Here is a 25060-nt window from a genome sequence, read left to right on the forward strand (position 1 = left end):
CTTGAGAAGAAAATAATGGTGATGTGTATCTGAACATGTTGTTCAGGACCTACACAAATGTATTATGCATCTACTTACTGTGTTGATTGTCAATAAAAATTTACCCTCAAGTGATTTTTACTCTTAATAATTTTTCTATTGGTTATGCCATAGGATAAATTCTATACAGGAGGTGTAATTGTTTTGTTGACTACAAAATACAAGATTTCTGGATTTGACTTGAGACAAGATTTGTCAAAGCTATTCCTGTCACTGATTAAATTCAACAAGTAACTTCAGAGAGCCTCATGCAGTCCAGTGAAGTCAAAGGGAGTTATCTTGCTGTGCAAGGAGCACAGGATCACAGTCATTGTTTGTTGTGTTTAACAAAATGTTGAAGCACAATATGAATGAAAATCACCAATAATGTTTCCTAAATTCTGGCATGTGTTTTTCTTCATAAAGATTCTACATGTTAATGTATTAAAATTATCTCCCTGTTTTAGTTGTAATTTTTCCCCAAACGATTTTATTCTTGGAAATGAGATGCACATGGTGAAATTTGACTCTTTGATAACTGAAAGCACATACTGTACTGGATTATAAAGTATACTGCTAATATATCTTCAAAAGGAAATGTATTCTCAATTTACAGTGAGCCTTGACTATAAAGGACAGTGAAGAAAAATTGCTTTTTCAGCAAGAGATGAAGTCTTTAAATTTATAACATTATGCAAGATTGCCAGGGCCTGAGGCAAAACTGGAGTATGTATCTACTTTACAGCTGCAAAAATAATTACATGACCGCTATCTGTGAAGTAATCTTTAATGGATTACTTTTTGTTAGCTTTTCATTATGTAATGTTAGAGCCAAAATAATTCATAGCAAATGGAAAAAAAATATTTTGATGTTTCTATGGCCTGGACCTTTGATGTCCTCCTAAGGTATTTTATTATGTGTTGGTTAATTTGTGAAAAGGTCTCAGTTTACAGAGAAGGTACTGCACTTGTAAAGCTGATCTAAGCCTAACAAATGTAGAAAATTACTCAAGTAATTTGCTTTTATTAGGCAAGTATTGAACTTCTTTGTTGCTTCAAAGGTGCTAAAAACCATCCAAGGTGCTATCTAATAGGTTTGCATCTTAATTTATGAGCTCCTCCAGACTTGAGAAGCACTTAAGGTTTGTTAAGATCATTTCACTTGATATTTTTTTTTTATTTTATTTTACAGCACATACTTTTAACTTTCTCTTCACTTTATACTAGTGATACAATCTTGGGAACGAAGAAGAGCCTCCATACTCAGATGCTCAGTACAGCTCTTATATTATGTCCGCTTAAAAAAGATGTATTGGAATTGGAAAAGATTCAGAAAAGAGCAACAAAATGATTAGGGGTATAAGGAGAGATTAAAAAGATTGGGACTTTTCAGCTTGGAAAAGAGATGACTAAGTGGGAGGTATGATAGAGGTCTATACAATCATTACTGGTATGGAGAAAATAAATAAAGAAGTGTTATTTACTCCTTCTCATAACACAAGAACTAGGGGTCACCAAATGTAATTAATAGGCAGCAAGTTTAAAACAAACAAAAGGAAGTATTTCTTCACACAATGCATGGTCAACCTGTGGAACTCTTTGCCAGAGGATGCTGTTAAGGCCAAGACTATAACGGGATTAAAAAAAAACTAGATAAGTTCATGGAGGATAGATCCATCGATGGCTATTAGCCAGGATGGGCAGGGATGGTGCCCCTAGTCCCTGTTTGCCAAAAGCTGGGGAAGGGGCGACAGGGGATGGATCATTTGGTGATCACCTGTTCTGTTCATTCCCTCTGGGGCATCTGGCATTGGCATCCAGAAAACAGGATACTGGATACGGCCAGACCTTTGATCTGACACAGTCTGGCTATTCTTATGTTCTTATATAATAGAACTTTGGTGTAGCAACTTAACTCAAATTAACATACCTTGTTGTTAATAAGTGCTATAAGTTAGTTTTAATTAAAAAATTGTGTAACTTTTTGTTTCTATTGCCTTTATGGTCTTTTCTTTGGAGAGGTGGAAAAAGAAGCAGGTTCTAAAATGAAAAGTGGCAGAGGTCCAGATTCACCTCCCATTAAAATAATGGCCAAAAATTCTCATTGACTTCAGCAGTAACAATATCAAGCCCATGTCCATTACATTGTGCATCTAGTGTGTATGGAAGGTTTTGGGTTATGTAGGATTTTAAGAGTGTATGCTAAATAGCTTCTAAACTCCTACTTGCTACATTCAACCCATGGTATACATTTAGCTTTCACACCATGCTGCTAGACATTTTGGTGCTTCCGTAACCTAGTTATGACTGGTGGAAATTCAAATAAAAATAATCAGTGTGTTATGAGGGGCAAAGAAGAGAAGAGGTGGCATTAGAAGCAACTGAACTTACTGAAGGTTTACCATCATAAAAGTTGTTGGGAATTGGAGAGGAGATAATGAGCTGCTCTAGAATATCAGTCCTTGAATTGCCATTTTGGACAAATAAAAATGACGTGTCCTTCCCCTGAAAACAGATGTAACCTGGGTGAATTTTTATGTAAAAAATTGTGACACTGTTTCTAAGCTCACAAAGAGAAAATATCTGTGTTAGCTGAACCTTATGGGAAAGGGTTCTATCTATTTAGGCCAAGTATGCTTTCTTGGGTCAGCGTAGACTGGACAAAAAGGGTAGTAATATCTTTTTGGAAATCCACTTTCTAGACTTGAAAACAGAACAGATTCAGCCAATAGATTTTATTCTTTTCTCCTTTAAACAAATTGTCAATCAAACCTGAAAAGCCAACTAAAAACACTAGGCATTCTTTGCTTCTTCATCCCCGAGCATGCTACGCAGAGGGGAAAAGCAGCTATCTGATCTGTCTTCCTATTTACCCTCACTCTACCGGATGTAAGCATCATGATCCACTCATTAAAAGATCTGTGAAGCCTGAGAGTGCTGAGGAAAGCAATTTTACCAGAATGCCTTCCCCTTCAATTCTCTCCTCCATACACCCCCTAACACCAGAGTATAAAACATGATTAGTAAATGATGCATGAAGCATCATTAATTAATCCTGTACTCTCCATAAAGTCACTCAAGGCGTCACAGAGCCTAAGTCCTAGATAGTAACAAATGACAACATATCTAGGATTCATGGGTTTTGGTGCACGGATTTCTGCAGATCCCTCTTTGAGCTTGTCTACACTGCCCACAGTTCGGACTATGGGAGTGTGAATAGCAATGCATGCTAAAGTGCTGCGCTGTAACTCCCATTTGTGGACACTCTGGTCACAAACTAAATGGTTCCTGATTTGCATTCATGTAGTCCCGTTTGAAGAGAACTACATTAACGCAAACTAGGAACCTTTTAGTTCGCTCCCACAGCATCCACACACAGGAGTTACAGCGCAGCACTTTGGTGCACACTGCTATTCTCACACACCTATGTTCTGAACTGCAGGGCATTGTAGACATAGCCTTGAGGTCCTGTCCTCTGTTGACACTAGATTACTTCAAATAGAGCGGAACAAATCCACTGTCAGTGCCACAGAGTTCTTTGGTTTTAACATGCTTTTGCATGACATTGACTTGGGGAAGTATGCTGAAACTGTGCTCATTGGAATGAGTTTTAAAAATGTCTTCACCAAATATGGATGTTCGCCAGTGTGGATAGGGCTTAAAGCAGGGGTAGGCAACCTATGGCACGTGTGCTGAAAACGGCACGCGAGCTGATTTTCAGTGGCACTCACACTGCCCGGGTTCTGGCCACCGGTCCGCTCTGCATTTTAATTTAATTTTAAATGAAGCTTCTTAAACATTTTAAAAACCTTATTTACTTTACATACAACAATAATTTAGTTATATATTATAGACTTGTAGAAAGAGACCTTCTAAAAACATTAAAATGTATTACTGGCACGCAAAACCTTAGAGTGAAGAAATGAAGACTCGGCACCCCACTTCTGAAAGGTTGCCGACCCCTGGCTTAAGGTAATGGGGAGAGCTGACAGTGCAGAAAAACCATAATTGGAGATATTTAATTTTAGATGAGATCTAACACCTATCTAGCATAGTTCAAGAAGAGTATTATTCACTGGAGATCTCCTTTGTAGCCTAAATCATTGTATAATTTAATTGTTCTCAGTCCTAACAAAAACAATGACTTGTTAAAGTGGCCATTAGAAGCCAAAGGTCTTTGCTGTCTAGTAAAAAGCAACAGAGGGTCCTGTGGCACCTTTGAGACTAACAGAAGTATTGGGAGCGTAAGCTTTTGTGCGTAAGAACCTCACTTCTTCAGATGCAAGTTGCTGTCTAGTGTGCACTGATGTGTCAGTAATGACTTTTTTGTCTTCCCTCTTACAGTATTACGAGATGACTTCAGACAGAACCCTTCTGATGTAATGGTAGCTGTGGGTGAACCTGCCGTGATGGAATGCCAACCCCCAAGAGGCCACCCAGAACCCACTATTTCATGGAAAAAAGATGGGTCCCCACTGGATGACAAAGATGAACGAATTACAGTAAGTGTAAAAATCTGACATTTGAGAATACTGATCTTTTCCCCTTTCCATTCACATCATTCCTCAGCAAACAACACTAATCTACCCATTATCAGTGTGTTGAGCTGCAGACCTTCAGCCCCTCTGTATTCCTGCCCTTCTGTTGCCTTCCCTAAATGTTGCAGAGGATGCATCTCATTTGCACAAAGCTGGAAATGTATCCTGTCTAACTTCAGACTTATACCATCTAACTGTGGGCTGTGCATTGTTAGAATGATCATGTGCAACACACTCCATCCCCCTGCTTGAGAGGAGAGCTGGCCAGAGAATGAAAATCCCTTCCTAAGAAAAATGTTGCATTTTTACAAATAATTTTCATTCTGAACGTCAAAACCACACTATTTTTCACGAGAAGGGAATGTGCAAAGTGAGTCTGACACAACTCTTCTAGTCTGGGTGCTGGAGAGGTTAAGTTCCCCATCTCTCTGCTTCTCTGGGTGCCAAAGTTGTGGGAATGCGGGGAGGCTGAGTCTCTGGCTTCCAGAGCTGGGAGGCTGGTGCTTAAGCGACCTCACCACAGTAGCCCTCCTAGATACTTTTCTCAGTTTCAGTCTCTACAAGTGGTCAGCCAGGGAGCTGCCATTTTGATTTGCCCAATGGAAAATTGAAAATTTTCAACAAAACTCAAATTTTCTTGTGGAAAATTTCAGTTTTCAGAAAAAGGTATTTTTGTCAAAAAAAAAAATTCCTTCTAAAGAAAATGTCTGACCAGGTCCATTTGAGAGTTATGTTGCAATCTGTAGCTTGTGAAAATAAAATTGTTCACATTTTCCACTGTCACATAATCTTTGTCTTTTGATTACTATTGGTATCTAGGCTCCATAGTGTTTTCTTTCAAGCTAAGTAATACTTCAGTGGTAAAGGTGACCCATTAGTAGTGTAGGTGAACCATTTATTAAATTCCTTTGAAATGTCTCTGCTATACTTCCCACAGCAGAGTTATGGATTGGATTAGAAAGTATAATAAGGTGTTTGGGACAAAATCATATTTCTTTAGGGAGATAATACTTATTCTGCTTTCTGGAGGTAAGCTCTCTTCTCATTAGAAGTGTTTTCATACACTTATGTAGGCTGAAGCGTGTAGTGCACGGGTTATTCTCGAGTATGGTAAAAGCAAATCAGAAAGCTATCAATCTTTTAATTTTGACATGCAAAACCATAAACAGTTGTGCCTAACTGGCTTTTAGTAATGCTAATGCATAAAGAGTTCAAAAATCATTTATATGCTGCCAACATGGTGATCCAAGACATCGCTCTCTATGGTTGGAAATAGCAACATCTGAAAATGTACTTCTTATAAGATCATCTCTGCATTATGTGAATTACTAGTGTTAAGCTGATGTAAAACACTGGAGATATACTGTTTATACCTTAATCACCTGCTGAAATGAATCACCACTGTAGGAAATGAACACACAAAAACCCAGCAACTAAGGTTCAAAATGACTGCTCCTTTTTGAGATCTAAATTGTTTGTTTTTGTTTTCCTTCCTAGGGGCAAAACAAAGCTTCAGTATTTAGTACCATAGATTTACAAACCAAGAAACAGCTGTGTATAATGATGGGTGTTTTTTCAACCACATAACTATCAAATTAAAAATACTTTATAGAAATCTGGGCTAGATTCACAAAAGGACTTGTATGTCTAACTGCCACTTTAAATGCCTGAATCACAGACTCAGGCCCCACTGGGATTCATAACCCACCCCCGTCAGCTGCAGCCAAATCCTTTAAATGCATAAAATGTTTGCATTTGAAGATCCCTATGTTTCTGCCTCTGAGCCTGCGCCAGGCCAGGTTCCTGACACCTAAATCCCAGAGTGATAACCTAACTGGGGGAAGATAGGTATTCCTGGACCTGATTCGTCTATGGGGCCCAATCTGGTAAGTGTGTTCAGGCTTTGTGTACTGTAGTTGAGCCCCTGTCGATGAGTTTACACAAAATGGTAGGGGGTAGGGGGTGGAGGAGCACTTGGCACCGCCCATTGATTAGCTTAGGGGAGAAGCCGCCTAGCATGCTGGCTTTAGTGTAGCATTTCTCAAATGTGGTCACCATGTCTGCATGCGGCCACCAGGGTATTTTTTCTACAGCCACTATAGCTTCCTGGGTGGAAGTGGGGGTGGGGCAAAGCAGCGGCTCCTCCTTGCAGAGCCCAGCTGTTGCGCCTGGCTACCTTGGTGTTTGCTAGCACCGCCAGCAGGAGATCAGCATCCAGCACCATGCAGCTTCCTGGGGGCTCTGGGCAGCACCTCTGCAGACAGATGGGGCCAGTGTGTGTGCTCAGTGGGCTTCGGCTCAGCGCGGGATGGTGGACACACTCTGAGGCCACCAAAAAAATTGTTCTGAGAACCCCTGCTTTAGTGAATCCCATTCTAAGGCACCTATCTCTCCCCAGTCATTGTATAGGGAGTCTAGGCACCTAACTAAGGCTTTGTGAATTGCAGTGTTTTTCCAAGAGCCTGAAAGTTAGGTGTGGCAACACTTAGTTTCAGCACACCTAGGTTTCTTTGTGAATCTGGCCCCATATTTATTATTTGTTTCAAAAGAAATCCCCTTAACTTAAAATGTGTGTTTGCATTTCCTTGCTGTGTAAAGTCTATTGAATTTAGGTAAGCAGAAGATTAAAGCAATATTAGGTATCTCTGTGAAATGCATTCTAAGCATGTATTGTCTATTGCTACCATTCATTCTGTTGTAGGAATTTCCGGTGTTCTTTAATGTGGTGCATTTTCTTGTTGCACTTTAAAAGTGCTGTTCACCCACCTGTGAGAACAAAGTCACACCCCAGAACAAACGAAACCTGCATTAATTGGCAACACCATCTGTATTTTTGATGGTCTTAAATCTGTGATTGTTGTGGAGGAATAGCACGCAAGTTTGTTTTTGCTTTGTGATGATTATATACTGTGCCTATTTAACTAGCATTCTTCCATCACTCCACCTGACAGAATCATTTTGTATTTTCAGTTTGTTTTTTCTAAAAAGAAACAAACAAAAAAACAAGAAACAGGATTTGATGTAGATCTAGGAATAAACTTGATTCAGATACTGTCTTGTGCTGAAATGCTCATTTTGTATTCAGAGGTATAAATTAATGTTGCTGAGATGGCAAACTCCACTGAATGAATTTACATCATATTTGCCAGGCATTGTCTTAATCAGCCCTATTAATAACATGGCATATTTCTTATACAGACAAGAGGTTGAAACTACATTATAATTCAGATTCCCATTTCTATACAGCTGTAAAAGGAGTCTTGACAAGAAGGATAAATACACTTTCAGTTGTATGTCTTAGCAGCTTTGCAGTAACAATGGATATCTTCTTTTTCTGGTGGTATTTTGGAGACAAAGAGAATGGGACCAGGAATGGACAGCATGCTAAGGGAGAGAAGTAAAAGATTTGGAAAACTTAATTTAGTGAGGTATAGATAAACCGAAATTCCTTATGTAGCATTATTTCATCCAAGAATAGAGTCAGAAAGGATTAAACCATTAAGATGACTAAAATAATGGTGAAGGAATAGGTTTGAAAGCAACATCTGAAAGCACATTTGTCAGGTTTAATTGGCCACTTCTTACCTGGCATCTTATATTTGTGCTTCCACACATGTTGGGTGAAGTCCTGGATCCACTTAAGTCAATGGCCCAACTTCCATTTCACCCATTAAAATGTCACCCATTAAACTTCAGAAGATTGGGGTTACCTGCCACTTTTAAACACAGTGAAATTGCAGGCACATGGAAGCCAAAGGGTAAAATAGGTGGATATGTGTATGTATAAAACTTATGAACTTGAGAACTTACGGAAGTGCTGGTAGTAGCGGCTCCATAGTTAAGTTCATGTCAAATCTTTGATATTGACAAGACCTTCAGAACTTAATAGCTTAAATCTCTTGCCATTTTAAGAGAACTAGAAGTGGGAAATGTTGTAGCATCTGAATTTTTGAAGTCATTGTATGTGTTGTTAAGTGATAAGATATAAACAGTCAAAAAAATCACACTTTTTTTGGTTTATGGGTTGGTTCATGTTACCCAAATGGACCACCTTCAGAGAAGTCTTGATCCATGAAACGACCCACTTATTAAATTCCTCCAGAATCTAAAGAATTCTTTCTCTTCGATAACAACAGTGCCAGTCCTGGACTTGTTAGATTGAGACTTCCCAGCCAGCAACTGACACGAGGTTTGTGGGCAATGAAAGGTAAATAAGGCACATAGGCAATAGCTTGGCTCCTGAGACAAAATCAGAGCAAAAGATTGAGACATCCTACAGCCTTATAGTTAAGATTCTGTTGAGTTAGTATTTGCACTGCTTAATTTAAATCTAATTTTTTTGGGGGGGGGGAAACACCCCACAGTTAAACTAGTTCCAGATTAAGGCACAACTTCATGAAGAGCACAATAAACACAAAATATTCTTTTGTTCCGACAGAATTAAGGAAATTGATACATTTATTTAGGTAACACAATAAAAATTGATGTTAGTAACCTTTGCATAATTTTGTCCATTTGTGTGGTGAGTAAATATGTATTACAGTGAAATAAAAATAGAATTTTATCAAGTCATGAAGTACAGTAAATGGAGCAAATATGAAAAAAGATAAGGGTAGACTGAGCTATCAGTGATAAATTATAAAAACAGACTTCCTCATTGACCACAAGTGTATTGGGCTCTGCAGTTTCTGGCTCAGGTCAGCCTCTGTGTAGGCTGTACACACTTTTGTGTGTGTGTGTCTGTGTGAGTGATGTGCTGTGTGAAGAATTACAGTCTAATTCTTTTGGTTTACTTTATAAAGAAATCTGACCAAAGCAATTTTCTCAGAGTATTAAAGCTAATAATGATTTCCCTCAAGTGTATTCTTTACTCCGTTGTATAAAAGCATATGCTTATAAATCTGGTTAATCCATGTTTGTGTCTTCTGAATTGCAAATCTAATGTGTGGGGCAAATGTTGATCTTTAATTTAATCTGTTGCATCTAAAAATGTTTGTCATGGTGTCAGAGCAAAACTGCATAGGGGACTTCTTGGAAATCAAAAATCCTTCCTGTACCATTGGAGAGCCTAACAGCTAAACTTAAATACAGCTAGGTAAATAGCTGTGGTTTCACTTTCTGAACACTTTTAAAATAAAATTTCCTATTCAAAAGTTTATCTTCACAAATATTCCTTGTGATTGTAGGAGAAACTATGTAAGCACCAGGATTTGAACACACCCAGTCATCTTATAACTAAAATCTTCACCCCTGTCCTATACCTTTGGGTAGGGAAGTGCTGTTATCCTTGTTTTACCAGTGGGGAGCCAAAGAACAGAGAGACTAAGCATAAGCATAGTTTGACTTCTATATTTGGGCGGGCAGCTCCAGTGAGGCCAATGGGGCTGCGTGTGTGTGTGCGCGCGTGTGGGCAAATTGCATGCCTGCCTGAGGCTTGCAGTTTGGGGGACAATGCCCAGGCCTTCCCCCAAACTATGCCCAGGAGACTAAATGGTGATCCAAGGTAATACAGGAAGTTAGTGGAAGAGTAGGGTATCGAACCCAAGTCTCCTGAGTCCAAGGAAGTGCCTTCACCACTGGCCCATGTTTCTTTTTGTTAACAAAACAGTTCAATTTACATCAAAATAGAGCATTTTTATTCTGAACTAAGAGTGTCCACACAGACTTGCACCAAAATAACTAAAACTGTGAATTACAAATTATTTAATTATTTTGATCCCAATTTCCTTACAGATAAACTTTTACCCATTAGGTTGCCTTTTCTTTCAGTAGCAGTTGCTCCTTAATTTATTAAGCCTCACTAAATCACAGTAAAGTAGGGGTGAGTCTTATTATCACTGTTTTCATATGGTAAAATGTATGCAGAGAGGTTACTTGGTAGCACAAGCCCCCAAACAGATCCTGTTTCAGATCCAGGATTAGAGTTCAGGATTTTCCAGCTTCCGTTCATTTCCCACAACCCCTAGCCCAAGCGTCAGAAACACCCCCTAATTGTTCACATGAAATAAGAATGTGGATGGTGGAAAAAAGAGGGAACACTGAACATGAAAAATTTAATATGAAGAATTCCTTTACATATACATGAAAGGGGATGGTAACATGTTAGCATACCTTTGCAATTGATTTTAAAAAAGCAGAGTTTTTTAATTGAAATTTGGGTGCAATTCTGTGAATCCAGTTTTTCCCCTTTCATATTAACTCTTGTCTATCATTTATCCTGAATCATCCTCATTTGAGTTTTTGAAAGAAAAACTTTGAGGTGGCATTCATCTTTCTTTGTTCAAGATTTTCAGCTTTTAAGATCAAAGGTACAGGATGAATACTGTATACAGGTTTTCATCCCCTTTCTGTGTGGTTGTCTTGTAACATAAACATTTTTGAATGACTTAAACTCTTGTTTAGATAAGTTGTAGCTTGAATTCTCTATTGTTGCTTTTATCTGACCTTTCATTAGCATATCAGGGGGATGAAACATTCTGTGTGTTTTGAAAAATATTATTTTTCCATAACTGAGTGATGAAATCTTGACAGTATGCAAAAATATGCTGCTGTGGAATGAATGACTCCATCAAAGCTACCATCCACTCAGAAACATTTTGTTTGTTTGCCACAGTGTTCCTGTTAATTAATTAGATTACTGGAAAAGGGACCTGTTAATAATTTTTGAGACTATTCACAGCATCATTGCTTTAACAGGAACAAAAATATATGAAGTAGCTGGATCCTAACGTGATCTTTGTCATAACAACAAGAAGAAAACATTATGCATATCAGTAAAAATAGATCAGTTTCTAATGTAGGGAACTGGGAGAAGAAAAGGCAGAAATTAATCCCATCTGTATCCAGGGGAGCCTTTCCTTCAGAAGATAAATTGCAGTCAGGAAAGGTGCATCAAGGAGGAGGAAACAAATTGATGGAGTAGAGTTTGTGGTTGTCTGTTTTGAGAGTAATGCTTTTAACCTAAGTGCTAGGTTTCTGATACTGAGTGTTCCCTTTGGCTAAGTTTCTAAAACACTATCAGGGTGCAATATTGTATTTATGCTGTGTGTGTACATGTCTCCTTTCCTTCTCTCTCTCTCCTGTCGGTTCTTTCTCCCCCTCCCTCCTATCTTTTTATTCATTTCTTTAGAAATTATTTTTGGGAAGTTCTATTGCCTGTGTTATGCAGGAGGTCAGATGACAATGGTTCCTTCTGTCCTTGAAATCTGTGAATCTTTGAATCTATTAATGCCCAGAAACGTGTAAGGTGGTTTAGAGACTAGTCCCCAGTCTGAAGAACTTGTATTTCAGTGGTCTGGTCCTGCAAATGCTTACTCACTGAATAATGAAAACATTCACATGCAGAGGTAGTTGTGGGTTTAAGTCCTAAGTACATTAACAAATAAAGGAATAGGTCAAAGGAAATCACAGGCAAATATTTTATTTCATCTTAATTTTTTTTTATTTTTAGAAGAGCTTAAAGGGCAGAAATCAGTTGCAGATATACAGCCATTTCCTGTTCTCCTGGTGCCTGTCTTCTCTTCCCTGCCTCATCAATTTCCTTCTTCCTAAGTCCCCCTCACATATACTTCCTGGAAGGGCTGGCCCCTCTCTCCCCTCCTCATCGTCCTTCCTCTGCTGATCGATACTTTTATTGTCTGCTTTCCTTTAGGATGAGGAAGAGTTATTTTAATGATTTACACTTCTTACATTTTTAACGTTGTTTCTGCTGAAAATATTACCAAGGTTATGTCTGTTAACTTGTCATGCAATGTAGAGGAATTTAAAGACTGAAAAATAGTTTGGTACCAAACCAATAACACTGAAGGTAGAGGAGGATGTTTCAAATCCCACTGCTACATCTTCTATAATGTTTCCAAGATCTGACATCATCTTTCTGTCCACACTGCTAAAGCTCTAGTTCAGAGTCATCATTATCTCTCATTTTGTGCCATCAGTTTGGATAATAACTACCGTAATGCTTGTGTGATCTGATATTCATTTTCCTCTTCCTGTCTCCCCTTTCCGTTTATTTGTTTGTCAGACCCACTTGTTACATCTTGTCTCAAATTAGACCTTAAGCTCTTCAGGGCAGAGTTGACTTTTCTTCCACATTTCTATAGTATTTCCTGATTAGAGCCTTTAGGTGCTACCACAATGCAGCTAAAAGTAATGGTTGGGATTTTTGAAGAAGCTAAAGGAATTAGGGTCCAAAATGTTCTCCCCTTCTAGATTGCCTTTTAAAGTTTTCTCCTGATTCTTATGGTCAACTTCGTTTGATAGTTTTGTGGGGTGGCAGGTATCTTTCTTGCAGTACTTATGTACCTGTTAAAAAATGTGCCAATCAGTCTTAGATATTATTTCTGAATCTTTCTCAGTACAAAGAATTGCCACCATATTTAAGTGCTCCATTGTTCACTCTGAGTTTAATCAACAGGTTGTTGCATAACATTTCGGATATTATAAATCACATTAAAGAAGCATTCACTAGGCGATTAAACACCTGCAGAGAATAACCAAAAACATGAGACATTTCATCATGATCTCCAAGATGAAATATTGCCATGTAGAACTAGATGAGGGAAGCCTCATGATGCAGGACAACGTGCATCAGCATGGAAAGTTCATGAACTATGTGAATTTCGGGGTATTCCCTGCAGATTTTTACTGAATCTGACAAGGTCTCATTTTTTCATGAACAACAAAATTGACCTCCTAGGAACTCTGGTGGCAAAGATATGCCTTAACAATGTGACTCATTGTTTTTCCGAGTCTGCATTCAAAGAAACTGAAACTGCAGCTTTAAGAAAAGTGTGAACTTCCTCCATGTATCATAATTCAGTGTTACAAGAGAAGAACAATTTTGACTACTTAGCAGCTAACATTGTTAACCAGTAAATCACTTATTCTGTGTGGCTGGATTTATGTGTCACTTCTTCATTTTTGGTTAGTTATATGCATTACGTAGGCTACAGGCTTGTAGGGATTGCATATTCCTGTGATTTCTGGACGATTAAGATACTTCATCTTTCTTCAAAAAAAAAAATAGAGTGAATAAAAGCAGTTACTATGTAGCTGCCATCTAAAGTGGGCTAGACATTTGTACTGTGTAACATCCAGTATATTGCAATTTTTCCCCATATTCCGGTATTTGATCCAGCAGTAACAAAAGTAGTTTACCAAAGGTCATGGTGGATTCTCCATCACTGACATATTTTAAATCAAGATTGAATTTTTTTCCTTAAATTATACGCCTTAAGAATTATTTTAGGGAAGTTCTATCGCCCATGTTATACAGGAGGTCACTCTAAATGATCACAATAGCCCCCTTCTGGCCTTGGAATCTATGAAAAACACGTTATTTGTTCAGACATATTTTCAACACTTTGTTTTACAGTGATATATAGCATTAAAATATAAAAGTAGAGCAAAGAAGAATGGGGAAAGAATAAGTTCTCTTGCATATACTTTGCCTATATGAAAGAATTTGAAGGCTCCTAAACTGAGCCACAGTTCTCCACAGATTTCTTTTGTCCCTGGTCATGAACTGATAACCTCGGTAGAGAAAGAAAATAAATGCCTGCAGCTTGGATTAGATTATGTAGCAAATAAAATATGTTAGATATCTGATCTTTGAGAATTGCATAAGACTTGAGAGTAGAGGATATTAGGATTTTCTTGTTAAAGGGGCTTATTGAGACTTTTGAAACTCGGGGACAATCTGAAATGATAAAATTGGAGTCTGGAAGAGGATTCCCTCTTATGAAGTTGAAAAAAACTGATGATGGTTGTTCTCTCAGCCTGGGTTACTTGCGATACTCAGAGCATTCAGGATTGTATTTTTTGAATGGCCGGAAGCAAAGGTGATTTAATATGTCAAGAACTAAATTGCTTGTTTAAAAAAAAAATTCTCTCATACTAAAAAAGAGAGGATTGTTTAGCAATTATTGGAAAATTCAGGAAATTGAAAGGAGACTTTGTTTATATTATATACAGTCATGCTGAAGACTAGTGTTAATAAGCACACCCAATGTATTTTCTACCTGCAAGGAAGCAAATAAATGTGTGGACCAGCATGTTAGCAAATCTGAGAGAGAAACAGGATAAGGGTAATACTGCTATTTTCTGTATCCAAGACTGTTATATATTATCTGAATCTAGAGTGTGGCTCTATTTGCCTGTGTAGCATGCTTACAGGTGAATATATAGTATCATTAGATGTTGCAGGAGAAATATTTCAGAGTAGCAGCCGTGTTAGTCTGTATCCGCAAAAAGAACAGGAGTACTTGTGGCATCTTAGAGACTAACAAATTTATTAGAGCATAAGCTTTCGTGGACTACAGCCCACTTTTTCAGATGCATAGAATGGAACATATAGTAAGGAGATATATATACATACAGAACATGAAAAGGTGGAAGTAGCCATATCAACTCTAAGAGGCTAATTAATTAAGATGAGCTATTATCAGCAGGAGAAAAAAAACTTTTGTAGTGATAATCAAGATGGCCCATTTCAGACGGTTGACAAGAGATGTGAGGATACTTAACATAGGGAAATAGATTCAATCTGTTTAATGACTCAGCCATTCCCAGTCTCTATTCAAGCCTAAATTAATAGTATCTAGTTTGCATAGTAATTCAAGTTCAGCAGTTTCTCGTTGGAGTCTGTTTTTGAAGCTTTTCTGTTGCAAAATTGCCACCTTTAAGTCTGTTACTGAGTGACCAGAGAGGTTGAAGTGTTCTCCAATACTGTTTTTTGAATGTTATGATTCCTGATGTCAGATTTGTGTCCATTTATTCTTTTGTGTAGAGACTGTCCGATTTGGCCAATGTACATGGCAGAGGGGCATTGCTGGCACATGAAAAAAAAATACATTGACAAAAATCTTCACACTGAAAGCATTCTGCCTGCCCTATCACTTACAAATGAAAAAAACCCTCCTTTCTCAATCCACCCCTCCCCCCCCAGGAAAGCCTTGAGTGGATGGGGGGTTTTGCAATGGGGCCGAGAAGGTCAGAAAACTGAGCTTTGTGTTGTACAAGAGCAGGTGAGAGTTTTGGATTCTAAATCCTTCCATGGAGAATGCCCCTTCCCAATTCCTGTTAGCGACTATTGGATCAGGTGCTAGATTTAGCTCTTGTTTTGTCCATTTATACCGAACTAGAGAGAGAGAGAGCAGGTAAGTTATCCAACAGCAGTAGTTATATTTCAGTTATATCTGCTATAAACTGAATCAAGCAAAATCAACTCACCACATTGCCTTTCTAAACAGCAAAGCCTATTCCTTCTGGAAGGGATTTTTGCATTTTTTTTTTCTTGAGCAAGAGTAGACAGTATATATTTGAATGTTCTTGGCATTTTTGTTATTCCTTGTCACTTGCTGACAGCAGTGACCACATATTGTCACTTAAAATGGAAATCTCAGATATCTATTAACTGAAGCTTTATTGCATAGCCTACTTTTTATGATTTATTTTTGTAAAGTAAAAATGACACTAACTTTAAAAATATGTTTAAAAAAACTTCAACAATCAGTGTGCTGAGTTGGCAAATATTATATCTAATAATCAAAAAAGAAAAATGTAAAATAAAAATAGGGCGGAAGAGGAGTGACTTTTGGAGCCTGGAACAGATGTGAATGATTAGAGCTCCCTTGTTTGGATTGCTTTGATCCCCCCACCCCCACCCCCCCCTTTTTTTTTTTTTTTTTTTTTTTTTTAAGTTCTAGCTACTTCATTTTTGCTTATTTCAGCTTGTTTGGATAGTTTTGCTTTACCAAATCTCCAGTGATGTTCTGGTCATATGAAAAGTCTAATCCAAAGCACAGTACTTCAAAAATAATTTTTCAGTTCTTGGGTTTCCTTGACCCAGCAGTGTACTTCTGTCTTTTCTGGTTCTAATACACTTAAATTACCTCTAGTCAGGCTTCTGCCAAGAACTGAAATCTGCAATGTGCAAAAGCATGGAACTGACATCAAATTGGTTGGATGTCACCCAAGACTCCCATGTAGGACTAGACAAAAAATGTTGAGAGACTGTCACAAATTATATGAAGAACAGGAGTACTTGTGGCACCTTAGAGACTAACAAATTTATTAGAGCATAAGCTTTCGTGGACTACAGCCCACTTCTTCGGATGCATATAGAATGGAACATATAATGAGGAGATATATATACACACATACAGAGAGCATAAACAGGTGGGAGTTGTCTTACTAACTCTGAGAGGCCAATTAATTAAGAGAAAAAAAAAAAAACTTTTGAAGTGATAATCAAGCTAGCCGAGTACAGACAGTGTGGTTTGGAGACTTGGGTAATCAGGCAGAATGACTCTTCTTTGCAACTTGAAATCATTATATCAGAAAAGTAATGAAAAATAGTAAGACACTAGAAAATAAACTCACCTGGAGCTGGAGACTAAAACCTGGATTGGAATTTAAGATTAATGGTATTTCTTGAAAACATTGAGAGTGGCAGTTTGATTTTGATTTTTTTGTTTTGTCTATTCATCTGAGTTTTTGATTTTTGTCACGTCTCCGAATTTAATATCGTGTTAGCTGACTTCAGTATTTCTGGAATGATACTTTTATCTTTCTAATGGCTACAGATCATTTGTTTCTACTCGCTAGTGCAACATTTAGCAGTTGATTGGGAATTTTTTTCCTCCCAGGTTTCAAGAATCACTTTTTACCCAGATTATATTGTGGCGCATGGCAGGGCTGTGCAAAGAGAGGGGATCAAATGGTTCCAATAGAACTGGGCCAGGGCCCATGAAGGGCTTCTGTTTTTGATGCTGTTTGTTGTTTTGTTTTTGTTTTAATTGCTCATTCTTTTCTTCTGTCATGGGCCTTTCCTATTCAGTGCCCCAAATGATGTATTCAGGGTTCTATTTAATGCATTGTGATGTCATTGACAGCCACACCAAAACAGGGGAGGGTCTGTCTGGGAATAGGGGTGCAGTGAAGGTCTGAAGGATTGGGGGTTCATTCAGATTTGGGAGTTTCTCTGGGGGTGGGGGTTGTAGTGAAATTCACTGGAATCGGGGGGGGTGTCTCTCTATGATTTGCAGGTCTCTCTAGGGTGACCAGATGTCCTGATTTTATAGGGACAGTCCCGATTTTGGGGTCTTGTTCTTATATAGGCTCCTATTACCCCTCACCCCCTGTCTCTGGTATCTCTGGGACTGGGGGTGCAGTGACAGTGCAGTGACACTTCCCAAGAGGATGCAGGGTTATGAAGTACATCGCTACCACTTGCCCTTAGCATGAGGTAGCATTGTGTGTACCTACCAGGGATCAGCACCCTGACTTTCCTTGCCACAGGCAACACAATCACTCTCCCCTCAACCCAGGAGGTTACATTGTCCCTCATGCAGGTTAGTGATAGGGACACGCCAACCCCCAAGTCCTCTGAGCGTCCTGCTGTGGTGAGTGGACACTCACAGAATTACCAGACACAGCTTTTTAGTTACACTTAAAACAAAGTTCTGCTTAACACACAGCATCTACATTTGTTTATAGAGAAAGCAAGTGTAAGTTAATTTACCAAAGAATAGAGATTCTTATGATAGCAAACAGAAATACTGGGAACAAAGGGCTACATATAAAATTATGACACATGTTCTAGAGCCTAAAGTTAACTAACAAGATGCCCTCTTGTCTAATATGATACTGCTTACCCAAAGTCCTTTTTTTCAACCAGGATACCTGAGACTTTTCTCTCATGAGCTCAAGCTCACTGAAGGCCTGTTTCCCCGGACGAAGGATGCCAGGGTGACTTTTTACACTCCTCCATATATTAGACTAGTCCTTTGCTCTTTACCCATAAACATGGTTTCCTTCCCTGCTGTTTGTCTCTTCCTGTTCATTTCTTCTCTTGAAATCCCCACAATCCCTTCATTAGCATTGGCACAATATGCTAATAGACTTCTGTTGGAAGACATAGGACACAATAGTCCCCTAATCTTTTGCAAAGATTATGATGACTCATGTGACACAGGCTTTCAGCAGAAACCTTACATGGGGCTCTTTGTTAAACTAGAATGCAAATACTGCAACCAGGGGATCCCTGTAACCCTTATGCACCCCTGTTATCTCTGCCCTTGGGTCACAAGGGTCTCTCGGGGTGCAGTGACACTGGGGATAGGGCATCCTCTCTGAGTCTCCGGAGTCTGTGCTGGGGCTGCTGCCTCTACCCTCCCATCCCTGCTGCTTTTTGCCCCATCCCTCCCAACTGGCCTGTCTCAGAGCTTTTCTCAGAAGGTGCTGGGTGGCTGGTGAGGGAGAGTCCATGACTCCTGCAGCTTCTCCCCACCTCTCCCCAGCTTCTAGGCTGTGTTGCCCTTCCCCAGGGCTGTTATCTCTGCAACTTCCTACTGCTGTGCTGCACTCCCCCTGTGTTGATGAATGGGCCAAGGAGTGGGCAGTGCCTGCCTGTGGGGCAGTGGAACTGAACCTGGGCAGCTGTATGAGGCAGCAGGAGCCCAGGGAGCTCTGTGAGGCAACAGCTTTGTTAGAAGCTGTGTGTGGGTCTCAGTGACTCATTTCTACCTTAAAAAAATCAACTGGAAGGGGGTCTGCATTCTCAGTGCTCCCCCCAACTCGCACACAGTGGTTTGATTATTGAAAGCATGGGGCAGAATTTTGACTTTGACAAGGCAGATCTGACTACTTGGCCACAAGTGACACATTCTGTTAGCTATCTTTGAGTAGAAAATGTTCCCATTGTTAATTTAGAACACAACTTTTCACCTAGCAAACCCAAAGGAAAGCAAGTATTACAATTATGGTTCTTTGTCAAAACTCCTAGTGGAAAGTTACATGAGTAGTCTTGGTTGATGTACAGTTCAACTCTTGCCTCCTTGTTCTAGTTCTTTTCCTTCTTCATCTTTGTTTGCAAACTATAAAACTGGGCTCACAAACTTTTTTCCACTTTAGCAGGCAAGTGTGCCAATATGACTGTTCAAAGGAACATGTGGAGGCAATCTGAATGTAAGTTACAGAACTATTGGAAAAGGGTTGAACAGTTGATGAAGGATATGAGATTGCAATAGTTTGTGACATCTCTTGGATATTTTTTCTGTACTCCATTGAGAGGTGTTTAGCTTTGAGAGATTCAGACAAGAAATTAAATAGTCCTCGTAATGTTTTTTTGGGGTTTACGTGAATTGCTTGAGAAGTAAGAGAGACACTGTATTGCAGGATCATGTGGAAGCTAGTAAAGCCTGTACTGCAAAACTTATCAAACTGAATTCAAAGTGAATTTATCAGTGGGATTGCAAGAAAAGTATGGCAGGTTATTTTTGACAATATTAAGAAAGCTTCTGAGTGCACTTCAGACCTCTCCCAAACAGAATAAATGTCTCAAGTGTTAAGAAGTATGTTGAGGTTTTGAAAGATGGGGTGAAGGTTGTTGTGAACTTTTTAGACTTCATTGTTGTTCATGCCGAACAGGGGATTGGTATTTATGGAAATTATTTTAGAGTAGCAGAAAAAGACTGTTTAGATATGGCTGATTGCAGGGACAGAACTATCTGAATGGAGCAAACATGGCTATAGCATACAAAGGTGTGAAAAATAGAATTCAGCAGTTAAATCATTATGTATCTTTTGTCCATGTGCTGCCCACTCACTGAATCTTGTTGGAGAAGCTGCTGCAGTGGTTGTTCCCCAAGTAGTTGTATATTTTGAAGTTGTCCAGAGACTGAATACCCTGTTTTCTGCTTCTTCTAGTAGTTGGGGTGTATTGAAAAAGCATATTAGCATTACATTAAAATGCCAAAGCACAACAAGATGGTCAGTAAGGGTAGAAGCAATCCATCCAAAACAAAATCATGTTAAGGATGCTTTTGATGCTTTAGACGAGAACAAAGCTTCACACAATGTTATGTGAGAACTTGTGTTAGAAACTAATGAAGACTTCAGAGATTTCAGTTCTTGTTTTGTCCGAGATATGGTATACTATGCTATCTGATCAAAAATTAATATTGTGAGCAAAACATTGCAGACTCCAGATCTTGACTTTCACTTCATGGCCTTTGAGATGCTTTATCAGAAGTATGGACTTCTGGGTTTGCTGCATGTAAGGAAGCTGCTGTTTCACAGGCAGAAAGGTTAGGAATATACACCCAGTTCAAAGAGAAATGATCTCAAAGGAGGAAAGTAATGCCAGGCAAATTTTCAAAGGAGGAAAGGTCATCAAATCCCCCCAAAAGTTTTTGAATGCTAGGTTTTCAACCCTGTCTTAGACACAATATTAAAATAATAGAATGATTGGACATGCAAATATTAATTACGGAGTCAGAAGAAGGTTTGTTTTTTGAAGAGCAAGAAACTGAAAAGTCTCAACAGCAAAGACCTAAAGAGGCACGCTTGACAGTTAGCAAGCAGTTACTCTGAGGATGTAAACTATGAGAGTTCTGAGAATGAGATTTAGTTCTTCACCAGTATTTGCAAAAAAATTGTTGAGGATGACTTAGAAACAAAGGCAGGAACGCTTTGTTTCAAAACTTGGTTCCCAGACCAATTTGTAGAAAAATACAAACATGGAGTCCAGAAATATGTGGTCTGGTCACATGTCCTTGTAGAGTCATAGCAGCCATATGGACAGAGCTGTCTGGAGCATTCTGAGGAAGACTCACCAGGTAGGAGATAAGTTTCTCCTCAGGCCTGTTATTTTCCCTAATGTCTCATTGGCCTGAATAGGCCCTTCCCACCCAGCTATCTATCCTGAAAGATCTTGTCTAGTGGGCATTACCCAGCTGTAACTATATTTGAAGTACAGATACTTAGTCAGTATTTATAACTGCATATATAAAAATGATACATGCATACAAATAGGATAATAATATTCAGCAAATCACAACTTTTCCAATGATGCCTTACATGACCCCTCTTGCATAAAATACATCATAATTATGCTATAATCATATCATAATAATATCACTATGAAGAATATGGGGTGCAGTGTCACACTGGTCCCAGAACATTCAGAGATCCTCTTTCCAGTAAAGTAGCAATGTTAGTCTGAACAAGCTATACCTGTGCACAGCAGGACTGCTAATGGATTTGTGTACAGGTCATATAGTATATTTAAGATTTCAGAGAAGTAATACATCTATTATTTCTCAGGAAAATGTTAGTTTCAGGATAGGTTGGAAGTTGTGTATGGGAAGGCTTATAAAATGGACATGCTCTTCTGTTGGAACTTTGAATTACTCCTGTTTAGGGCTGCAGTATTTTCATAATTGTCACCGACTTCATAGAAAACATTACATTGACCGTTTGCCATGAAAAATGATGTGGGTGCGGCTGAGAGAGCAATCTTTCTGAAGTAAGGATGAGAGTACTAGAGGCATATAGAGTGGGGCTTGGCTAAAGCACAACTGGTCAGCCAAAGAGCTGCTGCCCATGGAGACACCTATGAGGATACAGCATTTGAGGGACACCAGAAGGAGTTGACTAAAGGAGTCATGAGGGGTGCAGTGGCACCCAGGTAGTATGAGGTGACTGTGCAAGAGGGACTAGTGATCTGAAGGAATAGGAGGAGCTTACAAGCTAGCAGACACAACACCCAGGTAGAGCCTACAGAAATATAGTGTTCACCACAGAAAAGAGAGACAGAGAACCATTCCTAAGCCAACACCATAGGGCATGAGGAGTTTCCACAGAAAAAGAATTTGCTAGACTCAGGGGCAGGTGACGGAGACAGGTTTCTTCCAGTGTGATCACCTGTTGATGAGACCAAACTATCTCAAAGATTATGTAACCAGCTGAGTCTGTGCTAAAGACAAAACTTCAGTCTGGCCGAAGAGTGAATAAACCTTTCATATTTGAGGGAAAATGGAATAAGACCTGCAACAAGTTTAGGAGAAAAGAGAATTCCAAGAGACAATGGTACTATTAAAAATGTAACGCTCCAAAAAAGCTAAAACATGAGTGAAAACTTCTCTGAGGAATGTACTGAAATAATTCCAGCACTGGTTTGGTTGACACTGGCCATGCAGAGATATGTTTTTGTTGCCCCACGGAATATGTGATTTGATTCCTTGAAAAGAGTATACAGCCTTAATAATGATTTTGATTCAAGGTTACTTATTTTGGTATTTTTATGTTTTGTGTCATGGCTTTCCCAGTGGTGGCTTATACCATATTATAATGCATGTTTTGAATGTTTGAATGAGAAGGAGGGATTTTTTGTTTGTTTGTTTTCTTTTTTATAACTTTTGCCTTTGTAGATGTGTCCAGATTTTATTAAAATTTAATCTGATGGCCTGTGGCTCCTTAAACCATTTTGAATTGTGGTGTTCAGTCTATGATCCTGTCTTAGGGTTAAGACTTCTAAGAGTCAGGCCTCAAAGGAGGGCTGATGAAAACCGGGGCTCTGTTCAGCTTTGCCATATGGAAATGTGCATTTAGTTCAATTTGGAACTGTTACTTTGGATGCTGCTATTGAAAAGTATCTTGTTAGTCATTTTACAATGCATGCTAGCTGTTCCAGGTTTTAGGAATGAATGAACGGTTTAATTTCTCTAAAGCCCGGCTACATTGCATAGAATTAAAATTTTGATGTCTCTCACCACAAGAATGCAGATATATTGAAAATATGTTTTAAAAGTGAACTGCAAAGCATTTTTCTAAAGGAAAAATAGTTTTAGATGAGAGAAAAGATGGTCTTGTGTTTGAAGCACAGTTAAGTCTGCAAGTCAGGAAGCTGTATTCTTGTAGTTCCAGCTATGTTGCAGTTATGTTCTTTGCAGTATGATCTTTAGCAAATCACTTAAGCTCTCTGTGCATCTGATTTTCTGTCTTTGAAATTGGTATGATTATACTTACCAGCCTCATAGGGATGATGTGAGGCTGAGTTTATTAATGCCTGTAAAATACTTAGAGATCCTTGAAAAGAAAGTGCTACAGAAGTGCAAAGTATTATTATTAAATCCTAAATCATTAACAGATTTTATATGTAGACAAAGTGTTAAAATAAAACTGTTAAATCTACACTTATGTAACATGACCTAAATTGAGGATTCCATATTTCCCCTATAACAGCAGATGCCATTATTCTCTGAAACAGCATTCCCTGCATTGCTGTTGGCATTTGTGATTTTACCAGTTTTCAAAAATATTTTATTTTGTAACGCAAATATATTTGTGATATTGTAAGTTTGCATGTGGAGTTCCCTATTTTGGCTCATGGGAATAGTTCCACTGAGTTTAATGTGATCACTCAAATGTGTAAATGTTTACAGGATAAAGCCCTTAGACTGTAAATGTTTTTAGATCTCATTTTATGATAAAAGAAAACATCCAAGTTTGAGCAGTTGCTCTCATAGCTGAATGTGGAAGATTTAAGTGCACAGGTGTTTTAGAACTTCTATCTGCACTTGGAGTCATGGATCTTGAAAGTCTATTAATTGTTCCTGGATCCTCTGTATAATTATAACTCCTATTGAACTCACTGGGAATTTTGTATTCAAAATGGCTGCATGATCAGTTCACATTATAAAGTGTTTTTTTCATATATAGCATATCTCAGGGTGAAATCATGGCCTTACTGAGATCAATGGAAGTTTCTCATTTTTAAATGCTAATTATCTATAAGACGGCTACCAATCTGCAGGTAACAAGTGATGACTTAAGGTTTATACTTCCAAAATTGAGGGATTTTGTAGAATGATAATTCTTCCATTCTGTTAAGAAATTCTTTACACATCTAAGAAATTATTACTAGATGGTTTAAGCTCTTATTCTGAAGCTTACAAATGTAGATGATCACAGCACTTTGGGAGAAAAAAAAGTTAATGAATTAGGAAACTTGGAAATTTAAAGTAGAATATAGGAACATATACACCAGTCTAATATGTCTGGTCTGAAAATAGTAAGACTGTAACCTTTGAAAATGTTTTAATCTTTGGGACTTCAATAGGAGCAGGACTGGGTCCTCCATGTTTTAGTCAGAAAGAGGTCTAAACTATAGCTAAATATGTGTGGTGTTGTTTAGGGGTGTGTGTATGTATGTATTAGGGCTGTAAGGCGATTAAATAAATTAATCGCAATTAATCGCAGGATTAATCGCACTATTAATAATAGAATACCATTTATTTAAATATTTTGGGTGTTTTCTACATTTTCAAATATATTGATTTCAATTACAGCATAGAATACAAAGTGTACAGTACTCACTTTCTATTTATTTTTGAATACATATATTTGCACTGTAAAAAACAAAAGAAATAGTATATTTCAATTCACCTAATACAAGTACTGTAGTGCAATCTCTTTATCATGAAAGTTGAACTTACAAATGTCGAATTATGTACAAAAAATAACTGCATTCAAAAATGAAACAATGTAAAACTTTTAGAGCCTACAAGTCCACTCAGTCCTACTTCAGCCAGTCACTCAGACAAACCAGTTTGGTTACATTTGCAGGAGATAATGCTGCCTGCTTCTTGTTTACGTCATCTGAAAGTGAGAGCAGGCACTGACATGGCATTGTTGTATCTGGCGTTGCAAGATATTTA

At 38.4% G+C, this 25060-nt stretch overlaps 1 protein-coding gene across 3 annotated transcripts in view; it reads left to right on the top strand.

Moving 5' to 3' along the window:
* The window catches only part of ROBO1 (roundabout guidance receptor 1), a 1046134-nt gene that overhangs the window by 887754 nt on the left and 133320 nt on the right, over window positions 1-25060 (top strand). For all 3 annotated transcript variants that reach the window (XM_054047011.1, XM_054047019.1, XM_054047026.1), the window contains one exon: window positions 4363-4520. In XM_054047011.1, coding sequence (XP_053902986.1) covers window positions 4363-4520 — 158 coding nt within the window. The remainder of the gene's footprint in view (window positions 1-4362; window positions 4521-25060) is intronic.

The sequence above is a fragment of the Malaclemys terrapin genome, chromosome 1, assembly GCF_027887155.1.
Source record: "Malaclemys terrapin pileata isolate rMalTer1 chromosome 1, rMalTer1.hap1, whole genome shotgun sequence".
Lineage (NCBI taxonomy): Eukaryota > Metazoa > Chordata > Testudines > Emydidae > Malaclemys > Malaclemys terrapin.